At 43.4% G+C, this 13,644-nt stretch overlaps 1 protein-coding gene across 1 annotated transcript; it reads right to left on the reverse strand.

Annotated features, from left to right (window-relative positions):
• Positions 1-153: 153 nt before the first annotated feature.
• On the reverse strand, positions 154-6,435 carry mat2aa (methionine adenosyltransferase II, alpha a). Its single transcript, XM_021591099.2, has 9 exons — positions 6,138-6,435; positions 3,760-3,837; positions 3,431-3,553; positions 3,186-3,298; positions 2,928-3,071; positions 2,507-2,725; positions 2,141-2,323; positions 1,805-1,938; positions 154-1,624 (listed from the first exon to the last, which is right to left on the reverse strand). Exons 1-9 carry the CDS (start codon positions 6,226-6,228, stop codon positions 1,522-1,524), a joined length of 1,188 nt encoding a protein of 395 aa, XP_021446774.1. The 5' UTR covers positions 6,229-6,435; the 3' UTR covers positions 154-1,521.
• Positions 6,436-13,644: the final 7,209 nt, after the last annotated feature.

The following is a 13,644-nucleotide window of genomic DNA, read 5'->3' on the forward strand; positions in this document are numbered from 1 at the left end:
AAACATTGTACATTACATTGTGTCCTCATTAGGGACATGAGTCTACCTCTCCCAAATAATGTATTTCTGTTTAAGTACCCATGGAGGTTAGTGCTGCGAGTTGAATATTGAGAATTTAAAAATAAAAAAAAATAAGGAATTATGTACAGAACATCAGGGTAGACATTTATTCAAAGGTTTCACATGGAGCATTTCAAGTCTTTAGGAAATGGAACATTTGAGCCAAGGGGAGGGGTCTGTAAGCATCAAGAGAGCATCACAGGTGAGGGGTTGGAGATAGTAGCAGGAGCAGGCAGGGTGTGTGTGGGGAGGTAAAAACATTAAAAAGGCACTTTTACACCTTCAGTAACCAGACTGAGCCTCACCACCAAAAATGTAAAAAAAAAGGAAGATTTAAAACAAATGTAGAGAATGCAAATGATGCAGTCCGCACATACCCAACAGAGAGAGCATTGTAAACAAGGCCGGTTTCTCTGTACAACACCCGCCAGACTTTTGCTTCTATCAGTGGGCATGTGGGAAGAAAAAAAAAGGTTAAAGTACTTCTGCAGTCAGTCATCTCCCAAACCCTTGTCGCTAAAATATAAATAACACTGGCAACTGCTTAGAGCACCACCTAGTGGCGGCAACCCAAAGTGTTTCTGTGGACCACTTTAGGAACCAGAGGGTAAAACAATGCTAATGATTTTTAATTGTTTATTTTTTTAAGTTAACCTTCCTCACTTGTCAGCATCCATGTTTAAAAAGGTCCCCAAAGCCAGTCAAAAATGAAGCACTTACGTTTGTTTTCAAGTACTGAGTTATCAAATGGTAGAGAGCCCCTCAGCAGACTGAAGCAGTTTCTCTAGCGACACCCAGTGGTCACTGTCTAGAGGGGAAGTGCCGTGCCTTTACCTTAGTCTATCAGAACATTCTAGAACTTTCACATGTAATCTTAATTTGACAAAGGATGTGACAGAGGGAATAGAGATACAACGTACATCCCAACAGAACCAGAGTTCATTAGAAGTTTCTGACTTCTCTGTAACACGTCAGAAAACATGGTCTGAAGGGATGACTGTTCCAAACAAGGTACTATAGTTCAAGAAAACTCAAGTTCTGCAGTTCCACTTTGACAAATGGGTTTTTGGTTACATCTGACAAATACTTAACTTTTAATCGAAAAGAGTTTAGGGGACAAGATTTACATCCTAATTACCTATTGCAACTCCTAGCGTTCTTCAGCCCTAAAATGTGCCATCAATTATTTCTCCAACCAGAGAAACATTGGGTGGGGGATAGGTACGGAAACAGGAGGGAGAAGAGAGAAAATACATTTCTGTGAAGATAAAACAACTGTCAGAGGGAAAGACAGGAAATGGATTTCAGGGGGTGTGCAAGCAATTGCAGATGGGTAGAGAGGGTACAGGAGTGTAAAATGTTTCCTTTAGGGATGAGAGTTTGGGGGTGATTGTGGACATTCATCTCTCCCAAGAGCTTGTAGGTTTTTCTGTAGTACACCCATAGCTCAGGGTGAGGGATTCAGTATTTTAGCTTTTTGGGGACCTCCCAGGGGAAGGCCTCCCGCCCAAAGTGGCCATAGGCAGCAGTCCGCTGGTAGATAGGCTTCTTCAAGTCGAGCTCCCTGGAACACAGAAAGCACAATAGTGTTGAACTGGGTAAATAAATGCACAGATTACTAGAGGGCAAACCAAGCCGTCCCCATTCAAATGTAGAACCCCTAGACCCATGAAGACCAGCTCCGACCCTATGGGACCCCTGATAACAAAATGTGTTCCTGCCAGCCACCATTGTTCCACACTACCTAACAATGACACCAGGGCGGAGGTCAAAGTTCTTCTTGACGATGTCCAGCAGCTCCCTCTCGCTCTTCTGAGAAGTCCCATAGTGGAAGATGGAGATGGATAGGGGATGGGCCACTCCAATGGCATAGGCTACCTGACAACACAGCCACCTCTTATTAACACGCATGATCAAGATTCACATGACAGGTTGTAAAATATGCTATTTCTTATACTTTTCATCTCATTGTTATACATAACAGTTCTAAGTGAATGACTCTTACAGCAAATCAAAAGCTGAAAACGACCACAAAAGACAAATAAAATTGTTAGGTTGCAGCCATTAGCTCAATCCTGACCTGGACCAGCACGCGCTTGCAGAGCTCAGCCTTCACCAGTGACTTGGCCACCCAGCGGGCAGCGTAAGCAGCAGAGCGGTCCACCTTAGTGTAGTCTTTCCCTGAAAAGGCCCCTCCACCGTGGGCCCCCCAGCCTCCGTAGGTGTCCACAATGATCTTACGTCCGGTCAGGCCAGCATCACCCTGCGAGGGGGAGAGTCAGCCAAGGAGCCCAGGACAGTCTTAGAAATATCTCTCGTGTTGACAAGAGCCTACTTTAAAAAACAAATCTGACTGACTATGTAGCTACTTGATCACATCTCTCTGGATGGTCATTTTCTAGAGTCTATTGAGGACAGTGGTGTACAATACATCTCTCAGTCTCACCTGAGGACCTCCTATGACGAAGCGACCGCTGGGCTGCAGGTGGTAGATGGTGTCGTCGTCCAGGTACACGGTGGGCACCACAGCCTTCACAACCTGCTCCTTCAGCGCGTCACGCATCTCATCCAGGCAAATTACTTCATCATGCTGCACGGACACCACAACAGTGTGCACACGCACTGGGAGCATGGCCCCACGGTCCTGCCTGTACTGAACAGTCACCTAGAGAGGGAGACGAGGTATTAAGTGTCATTCAATGAGTACACACATCTGACAAGGTAAGGCAAGGTACTAGGATACCTGCATGTGATTGGAGTGCATCTGACAAGCCGGCTTCATTACGAAGATCTGGACAAGGGATTTACATGACTTCATTGCCATATTTGGTGCATGGGTGTTAATGGGCTACAGTGCTGAATCTAACCTGAGTTTTGGAGTCTGGCCTCAGCCAGGGGAGGGTTCCGTTGCGGCGCAATTCAGCCATCTTGGCATTGAGCTTGTGGGCGAGGACGATGGTGAGGGGCATACACTCCTCCGTCTCATCAGTGGCATAACCAAACATCAGACCCTGTAACACAAAACACAGTCAAACACTTGGAGCGGGGACAAAAACAAACACTATCATACTGTCAAGGCCCAGTCACTTCCTCACACAAACACTCAAAGACAGGAACCTTCTAACCTGGTCTCCAGCTCCCACATCCTCCTCTTTGCGGTCCAGGTGAACACCCTGAGCAATGTCAGGGGATTGCTGCTCCAGAGCCACCAGGACATTGCAGGTCTTATAGTCAAAGCCTGTGGGAAGGGAATAGTCAAACCTCAGTGTTACTTTCTGTACCTACTAAAGTAAACCCTGTGAACTCTTAAAACCATGTTTTCAATGGAAGTGAGTGATTTAATCTAATCAGAGCAAATTCGCCATAATACCCTTGGAGGAGTCGTCATAGCCAATGTACTTGATCGTGTCCCTGACGACCTTCTGGTAATCGACGTTGGCCCTGGAGGTGACCTCCCCTGCCAGCAGGATCATCCCAGTCTTAGCTACAGTCTCTGAAGAAAATGCAGACAGAAAGCGAAAGCATGTGAGAGAAAGAAGGGGACAAACGGAAGAAAATCAAGTGAAGGAAAGTGAGTGGGAGTGAGGTAAACATGAGCATTAGCTATTCAGGGTGATAAAGGGGGGACAGAAGCACGGTCATGTTAGTGCAACATGGATAAATATATATAAATTGTTTTAATGGGTGCTTGATCATTACCACATGCCACTTTGGCATCAGGGTCCTGCTTGAGATGGGCATCAAGCACAGCGTCGCTGATCTGGTCACAAATCTTATCTGTCAAACAAGAAATGGGAGTAATGGGGTGTATCCTGCTTAATTTTATTTTTTTAAAGACCCCGCTGAACACTTCCCCCAGGCAGTTTATCCCTGCAAATGCAAAACCAATAACCTTTAATGGACCAAACTTGCAACAAGCCACTCAGCAGCCATTGCCATGTACATGAGCGACAGCTGCAAAGCACCACAGTGGCCACATTCCTAACCACAGCCCATTCACACCATGGCTGGCACCCCCCCAGCCCTGCAAGGAGGGGGGGGGGGGAAGTCTTCGGAACCAGTCTCTACAAGACTCTCACCAATAGCACCATATTGGCTTTTAATTCAAAATATTATCATATGCACTGAATTGTTACAACAGCGACTACTTGCTTAAAGCAGCTTCTTATGTCAAAAGGTACATAATGCGACAGGCTGCCCACAGCACTGCAGTCTCTGGAGAAGAGGCCTAGGCCTATATTTAGGGTGGAGGTAAGCCTAGATAATCAGCTGCAATGTAGCTGTCTCCCTCCCCCAAATGTCGAGTGAGCATTGCACTTAAACCTGTACATGAGGACTGTAGCCAGAAAACCTGGCTAGCTACTGTAATGTAACTGAACAAAAATATAAAAACATGATTCAAAGATTTTACCTCATAAGGAAATAAATTCATTAGGCTCTAATCTATGAATTTCACATGACTGATAATACAGACATGCATCTGTTGGTCACAGATACAGTAAGTATCTGGTGTGACCACCATTTGCCTCATGCAGCTCGACATCACCTTCGCAGAGTTGATCAGGCCGTTGATTGTGGCCAGTGGAATATTGTCCCACTCATCAATGGCTGTACAAAGAAGCTGGGTATTGGGGGGAACTGGAAACAGCTGTCATAAACATTGAGCCAGAGCATCCCAAACATGCTCAATGCATGACATGTCTGGTGGGTATGCGGGTCATGGAACAACTGGGACATTTTCAGCTTCCAGGAATCGTGTACACATCCTTGGGACTGTGCATTATGGGGCTGTGCATTAACATGCTGAAACATGAGGTGATGGCGGTGGATGAATGGCACGACAATAGAACTCAGGATCTCGTCACGCTCTCTGTGCATTCAAATTGCCATCGATAAAATGCAATTGTTTGTTGTCGGTAGAGGTGGGGCATTCTGTTCACAATGTTGACATCAACAAACCGCTCGCCCACACGACGGCATACAGTCTGCGGTCGAGGCCAGTTGGACTTACTGACAAACTCTCTAAAAAGACATTGGAGGTGGCTTATGGTAGAGAAATTAACAACAATTCTCTGGCAACAGCTCTGGTGGACATTCCTCGAGTCACAATGCCAATTGCACACTCAAACTTGAGACATCTGTGGCATTGTATTGTGTGACAAAACAGCAGATTTTCGAGTGGCTTTTTAAATTGTCCCCTGTAATGAACATGCTGTTTAATCATCATCTTGATATGCCACAAATGTCAGATGGATGGATTATCTTGGTAAAGGAGAAATGCTCACTAACGGTGATGTAAACAAATGTGTGAACAACATTTAAGAGAAATAAGCTCGTCGTGCATATGGAACATTTCTGGGATCTTTTATTTCAGCTCATGAAACAATTGTGATTTGAGGTGAAATTAGTACACTGTGGTCTCATGCTTCAGTCAAATCAAAATAAATCACCGACAATTGTTACTATACACGCATTGAAATGAACTAAAATACACCACTGCTAGAGAACTCCGCTAACCCAGTGACCAGATAACAACAAAACCTACTTGGTCCGCGCTCGCAGTTGCATTACGTGCACGAGCTCGCAGTCTACTGATGTAATACCGTTGTTCGACTCGCCCAAAATGTGCTGATAAATTCAATGAAAGGAAAAACGCCGAATATTTAAAATATGGCATATGTGTTACGTTTTTAAATAAACGCACCACGTAACACAGGTGGCGACTTGACCATCCAGACAAGTATTTTAGTGTCACACTTTTCTGGATTAGCATGAGCTTCTAGCTAACGTTAGCTAGCACCCGATCCCATGGCGAAGGCAACCCGCGTGGCCTGACTCTGGCTCGTGTCCCCCATTCATAATATCGGCTGACTCAAAGATCAGCAAATGTGGAAAAATAGTCAAATAGCTAGCTGACTGGGGCATACGAACAATATGTTAGCTAACGTTTATGCGTGTTCGTAAAAAAAGACTGGCAGGCATTTGGCAGCACTTTGCTGCTAGTTCGCTGAATCTACCACATAACCTTTCCTTATGTTGGAAAGTAGCTAGCTAAAATAAGACAGACGCAAACTCACCTGGGTGTCCTTCTCCAACAGATTCAGAGGTGAACAAAAAGCAGTCTTCATCAATGAGTGAGTTATGGAAACCGTTCAATTGCCCGTTCATTTTAAAGGAATTGTTATTTGCAGAGTATATCTAGCTAAACTCAGTCAACTGTAGTTTACAAAATATTATGTATCTGATACTAAGTATATTGCCAAATTTAAAAATGAGGGTTTCTGTAGACTTAGCTATTTCACCGGTGTTCTTGAAACAATTTGGTGGCGTTGATATTTATCCTTCAATCGCGTCAGTGAGGGGCGTCCCCGTGTCCTGTCTGTTTAGCCAATTGCCACGTATAGGAGGGGCTGTTGACTAAGGACACGTTCCAGGTAGTCTTTTTTTTCGGGGGGGTGGTAGTGATGATCGAGTACACACTGCGCCCACCAGGTAGTTCTTTTAAAATGTATTTTTTACTTCACCTTTATTTAACCAGGTAGGCTAGTTGCGAACAAGTTCTCATTTGCAACTGCGACCTGGCCTAGATAAAGCAAAGCAGTTCGACACATACAACAACACAGTACAACAGTAGTACCAGGGTGAAGCATGTGTTGATTTATGTTGTAAGTACCGGTATATGGAAGAGAGGGAAAGATTGGTGTATAGGGTTATTGAGGTTGTAAGGCGATGGAGGGGCTGGGGTAGGGTTTGATAGAAGTTAGTAGGTCTCTTTTAATTTTCTTAGTAGTACAGGATAAGTGTGCACAAACTAAATTCGGTCTTGCACTCCTAAATAACATTTTTTTTAAAATCTTTGGCAAAGTCTACAAAACGCAGTCCACTCTGTTTGTTACAGATTCTGGTTTTGGAGATCATACGTTTGCTTGCAGATTGGAGTATCTGTCCATAGGACCACTTTAAGCCATACACTCCACAGAGCTGGGCTTTACAGAAGAGTGGCCAGAAAAAAAAGCCATTGCTTAAAGAAAAAAATAAGCAAACATGTTTGGTATTTGGCAAAAGGCATGTCGGGGACTCCCCAAACATATGGAAGAAGGTCCTCTGGTCAGATGAGACAAAAATGTAGCTTTTTGGCATCAAGGAAAACAATATGTCTGGCGCAAACCCAACACCTCTTATCACCCCGAGAACACCATCCCCACAGTGAAGCATGGTGGTGGCAGCATCATGCTGTGGGGATGTGTTTCATCGACAGGGACTGGGAAACTGGTCAGAATTGAAGGAATGATGGATGGCTCTAAATACAGGGAAATTCTTGAGGGAAACCTGTTTCACTCTTCCAGAGATTTGAGACTGGGACAGAGCTTCACCTTTCAGCAGGACAATTACCCTAATAATACTGCTAAAGCAACACTTGAGTGGTTTAGGGGGAAACATTTAAATGTCTTGGAATGGCCTAGTCAAAGCCCAGACCTCAATCCAATTGAGAATCTGTGGTATGACTTAAAGATTGCTGTACACCAGCAGAACCCATCCAACTTGAAGGAGCTGAAGCGGTTTTGCCTTGAAGAATGGGCAAAAATCCCAGTGGCTAGATGTGCCAAGCTTATAGAGACATACCCCAAGAGATTTGCAGCTGTCATTGCTGCAAAAGGTGGCTCTACAAAGTATTGACTTTGGGGGGGTGAATAGTTATGCACAAAGTTTTTAGTTTTTTTGTCTTATTTCTTGTTTGTTTCACAATAAAACATATTTTGCATCTTCAAAGTGGTAGGCGTGTTGTGTAAATACAATGATACAACCCCCCCCAGGCTGTAAGGCAACAAAATAGGAAAAATGCCAAGGGGGGTGAATACTTTCGAAAGCTACTGTATATGTGTACTAGCTAACTAGTTAGTGTTGTAGCTAATGTTGTATTATCTAGCTTGCTTGTGTGTACTAGCTAGCTAGTGTTGTATCTTATGTTGTACTAACTAGCTAGCGTGCATGTAGTGACTTAATGCTTGTTGTGACGTAATGCTAATGGACATATGTAACCGATGTGTAATAGCTAGCTAGTTAACGGGGTACGCACTAATAGCGTTTCAATCGCTCCGAGACCTTGAAGTAGTTGTTCCCCTTGCTCTGCAAGGGCCGCTGCTTTTGTGGCGCGATGGGTAACGGTGCTTCGTGGGTGACTGTTGTCTGTGTGCAGAGGGTCTTTTGTTTGAGCGCAGGTAGGGGCGAGGAGAGGGACGGAAGCTATACTTTTACATTGATGCTGTTGACCCGGATCACTGGTTGCTGCGGAAAAGGATTGACCTTCATGTCTTAAAGTAATGATGGTCTGTCGTTTCTCTTTTCCCATTTGAGCTGTTCTTGCCATAATATAGACTTGGTCTTTTACCAAATAGGGCTATCTTCTGTATACCACCCTACCTTGTCACAACACAACTGATTGGCTCAAACACATTAAGAAGGAAAGAAATCCCACAAATTAACTTTTAACAAGGCACACCTGTTAATTGAATTGCATTCCAGGTGACTACCTCATGAAGCTGGTTGAGATAATGCCAAGAGTGTGCAAAGCTGTCATCAAGGCAAAGGGTGGCTTCTTTGAAGAATCTCAAATATAAAATATTTTTTGATTTGTTTAACACTTGTTTGGTTATTACATGATTCCATATGTGTTATTTCATAGTTTTGATGTCTTCCCTATTATTCTGCAATGTAGAAAATAGTGAAAATAAAGAAAAACCCTTAAATGGGTAGGTGTGTCCAAACTTTTCTCTGGTACTGTATGTAATGGGCTTATGTAATGCTGGATGTGTGATAATGTATAATTGTCCCTTGAGATGATTAAGTCTAAAGACGTCTTATTGAATTGACTTGAACTTAGTGGAAATAATGCCCTAATATTTTTTTTTTAATTGAACCTTTATTTTATCAGGGAGTAAAGATGTTAGGTAGAGTGCATTTGGAATGTATTCAGACCCCTTGATTTTCCCACATTTTGTTACGTTTCAGCCTTATTCTAAAATGGATTAAATCGTTTTTTTCCCCTCATCAATCTACACACAATACCCCATAATGCCAATGCAAAAACAGGTTAGTAGAAATTTTAGCAAATGTATGGTATATGTAAAGCTGAAATATTACATTTGCGTAAGTATTCAGACCCTTTACTCAGTACTTTGTTGAAGCACCTTTGGCAGCGATTACAGCCTCTAGTCTTATTGGGTGTGACACTCCAAGCTTGGCACATCTGTATTTGGAGAGTTTCTCCCATTCTTCTCTGCACATCCTCTCAAGCTCTGTCAGATTGGATGGGGAGCATTGCTGCACAGCTATTTTCAGGTCTCCAGAGATGTTTGATCAGGTTCAAGTCCAGGCTCTGGCTGGGGCCACTCAAGGACATTCAGAGACTTGTCCCCAAGCCACTCCTGTGTTGTCTTGGCTGTCTGCTTGGGGTCATTGTCCTTTTGGAAGATGAACCTTCGCCCTAGTCCGAGGTCCTGAGCTCTCTGGAGCAGGTTTCCATCAAGGATCTCTGTACTTTGCTCCGTTCATCTTTTCCTCGATCCTGACTAGTCTCCCAGTCCCTGATGCTGAAAAACATCCCCACAGCATGATGCTGCCACCACCATGCTTCACTGTAGGGATGGTGCCAGGTTTCCTCCAGACGTGATGCTTGGCATTCAGGCCACAGAGTTTAATCTCGGTTTCATCAGAACAGAGAATCTTGTTTCTCATGGTCTGAGAGTCTTTAGGTGCCTTTTGGAAAACTCCAAGCGGGCTGTCATGTCTTTTACTGAGGAATGGCTTCTGTCTGGCCACTCTATCATAAAGGACTGATTGGTGGAGTGCTGCAGAGATGATTGTCCTTATGGAAGGTTCTCCCATCTCCACAGAGGAACTCTAGAGCTCTGTTAGAGTGACCATCCGGTTCTTGTCACCTCCCCGATTGTTCAGTTTGGCTGGTGGGCCAGCTCTAGGAAGAGTCTTGGTGGTTCCAAACTTCTTCCATTTAAGAATGATGAAGGCCACTGTGTTTTTGTGGACCTTCAATGCTGCAGCGTTTTTTTTGGTACGCTTCCCTAGATCTGTGCCTTGACACAATCCTGTCTTGGAGCTCTACGGACAATTTTTTGATTTAATACATTTTAGAATAAGGCTGTAACGTAACAAAATGTGGAAAAAGTCAAGGGGTCTGAATACCTTTCAAAGGCACTGTACATTGGGACTTTTTGTAAATGTACGTTATAAATGAAAATAGCAATGTATCAACCGACAGGACATCAACGATGGCCAACCAACTTTCTGGTCGAGAACGTAGTGATGTGTACTAAAATTGAAGCCCGTAATAAAGCTATGATAAACTGACTGCATCTAACGGCTTTAATGAGGTGGCAGCTGCTTTCAATAGATGATGTCGTCATAGTCTAGGACCGATAGGAACTTCGACAGAATAATCTGCTTTCTACTACTTAGCCAGAGGGAGGACCTATTTCTATAGAATAAGCCCACTTTTTAAGACAGTTTTTCATATATCCAGATGCCCAGATATTTATAAGCTAGACTCAATCAATATGGACATAAGCTTAAATCACCAGAGTTAGTTTAATGCAGTCTAGAGAACAACATATATTTAGTTTTACCTGCATTCAACAATAATTTCAGATCAATAATCTGTTTCTGTAATGCAATGAAGGCAGACTAGTTCAGCTAGAGCCTGGTCAACCGTTGGGGCAATAGCATACACAACAGTATCATTGGCATACAAGTGCAGGTTTTTTTTTTTTTTTTACAGGCAAGTAGATATTAATGTAAACAGTAAAAAGTACAGGACCCAGAATCGACCCTTGCAGGACAACATCAGTTGATACACATTGAATTCTATCTGTCAAGTCATTTTTAAACCAGTTACATGCAGCCTTGTCTAGGCCAATTGAGGAAAGCCTCTAATGCACTGAATGAGAGGGAGCACTACCTCCTGTCCTGTGCTATAAAGGTCCAGAGTCCAGACACCAATTGGCTGGGGTAGAAGGCCTACACAAAACTGTGGTGTTGTTTTGCCTAGTCCTCCATAACCTTTGTTATTGTGCGTCATAATCAGTCATCCTGTTTTCATCAATATCTTCTGATGTCCTTCCTTTAAGATGTTTACTGTGCTAGCCATAAAATTGTATTGGTCGCATACACAGATGTTATTGTGGGTGTAGCGAAATGCTTATGCTCCTAGCTCCAACAGTGCAGTAATACCTAACAATACAAAACAATACATGCAAATAAAAAAAATAATGAAAGAGGTCATTGAGTGCCAGGGAGGGCATTTCATAAGATGACAACAAACTAATGCCGCAGTGTGTTGCCGTTAATTCCACTGTCTGGCGCGCACTCAGAAGATTGTTGTGGCATGGAGAAACAGAGGCTTTCATGTCTTTAGTCAAACATACAATACAATACATGACCAAAAGTATGCTCGTCGAAAATCTCATTCCAAAATCAGGGGCATTAATATGAAGTTGGTCCCCCCTGTGCTGCTATAACGGCCTCCAGTCTTCTAGGAAGGCTTTCCACTAGATGTTAGAACATTGCTACAGGGACTTGATTCCATTCAGCCACAAGAGAATTAATGAGGTCGGGCACTGATGTTGGGCGATTAGTCCTGGCTTGCAGTCGGAGTTCCAATTCAACCCAAAGATGGGGTTGAGGTCAGGGCTCTGTGCAGACAAGTCAAGTTTTTCCACACCGATCTCTACAAACCATTTCTGTATGGACCTCGCTTTATGCACAGGGGCATTATCATGCTGAAACAGGAAAGGGCCTTCCCCAAACTGTTGCCACAAAGTTGGAAGCACGGAATCATCTAGAATGTCATTGTTCTTAATGCTGCAGTGTTAAGATTTCCCTTCACTGGAGCTAAGGGTCCTAGCCCGAACCATGAAAAACAGCCCCAAACCATGATTCCTCCTCCACCAAACTTTACAGTTGGCACTATCAATTCTTCTGGCATCTGCCAAACCCAGATTCTTCTGTCAGACTGCCAGATTGTGAAGCGTGATTCATCACTCCAGAGAACGTATTTCTACTGCTCCAGAGTCTAATGGCGGCGAGGTTTACACCACTCCAGCCAATGCTTGGCATTGCGCATGGTGATCTTAGGCTTGTGTGGGGCCATGGAAACCCAATTAATGAAGCTCCCGAAGAAAAGTTATTGTGCTGACATTGCTTCCAGAAGCAGTTTAGAACTCGGTAGTGAGTGTTGCTCTTCAGCACTCGGCGGTCCCGTTCTGTGAGCTTGTGTGGCCTACCACTTTTTGCTCCTACACCATTCCACTTCACAATAATAGCACTTACAGTTGATTAGGGCAGCTCTAGCAGGGCAGAAATATGACTAACTGACTTGTTGGAAAGGTGGCATCCTATGACGGTGCCACTTTGAAAGTCACTGAGTTCTTCACTAAGGCAATTCTACTGCCACTGTTTGTCTATGGAGATTGCATGGCTGTGTGCTCAATTTATTTTTTTGTTACTCGAAATAGAGGAATCCACTCATTTGAAGTGGTGTCAACATACTTTTGTACATATAGTGTAGTTCTGGCCTGCATTCAAGAACAGGATTGTCCTCAAATCAAATCTAGTGGCACTATAAATATTTAGTTTGAGGACATACTGTTCATGCTCTATTTATACTGAAGAATGTGCTTATTTTTGTAGCAGACCATTTTAAAGACTATATACAGTTGAAGTCGGAAGTTTACATACACCTTAGCCAAATACATTTCAACTCAGTTTTTCACAATTCCTGACATTTAATCCTACTAAAAATTCCCTGTCTTAGGTCAGTTAGGATCACCACTTTATTTTAAGAATGTGAAATGTCAGAATAATAGTAGAGAAGGATTTATTTCAGCTTTTATTTCTCTCATCACATTCCCAGTGGGTCAGAAGTTTACATACACTCAAGTATTTGGTATTTAGTATTTGGTAGCATTGCCTTTAAATTGTTTAACTTGGGTCAAACGTTTCAGGTAGCCTTCCACAACCTTCCCACGATAAGTAGGGTGACTTTTGGCCCATTCCTCCTGACAGAGCTGGTGTAACTGAGCAAGGTTTGTAGGCCTCCTTGCTCGCACACGCTTTTTCAGTTCTGCCCACAAATGTTCTATTAGATTGAGGTCAGGGCTTTGTGATGGCCACTCCAATACCTTGACTTTGTTGTCTTTAAGCCATTTTGCCACAACTTTGGAAGTATACTTCGAGTCATTGTCCATTTGGAAGACCCATTTGCGACCAAGCTCTAACTTCCTGACTGATGTCTTGAGATGTTGCTTCAATATATCCACATACTTTTCCTGCCTCATAATGCCATCAATTTTGTGAAGTGCACCAGTCCCTCCTGCAGCAAAGCACCTCCACAAAATGATGCTGCCACCCCCATGCTTCATGGTTGGGATGGTGTTCTTCGGCTTGCGCAAGCGTCCCTCTTTTTCCTCCAATCATAACGATCGTCATTATGGCCAAACAATTCTATTTTTGTTTCATCAGACATTTCTACGAAAAGTATGATCTTTGTCCCCACGTGCAGTTGCAAACCAT

This window comes from Oncorhynchus mykiss, chromosome Y (genome assembly GCF_013265735.2).
Source record: "Oncorhynchus mykiss isolate Arlee chromosome Y, USDA_OmykA_1.1, whole genome shotgun sequence".
Taxonomy (NCBI): domain Eukaryota; kingdom Metazoa; phylum Chordata; class Actinopteri; order Salmoniformes; family Salmonidae; genus Oncorhynchus; species Oncorhynchus mykiss.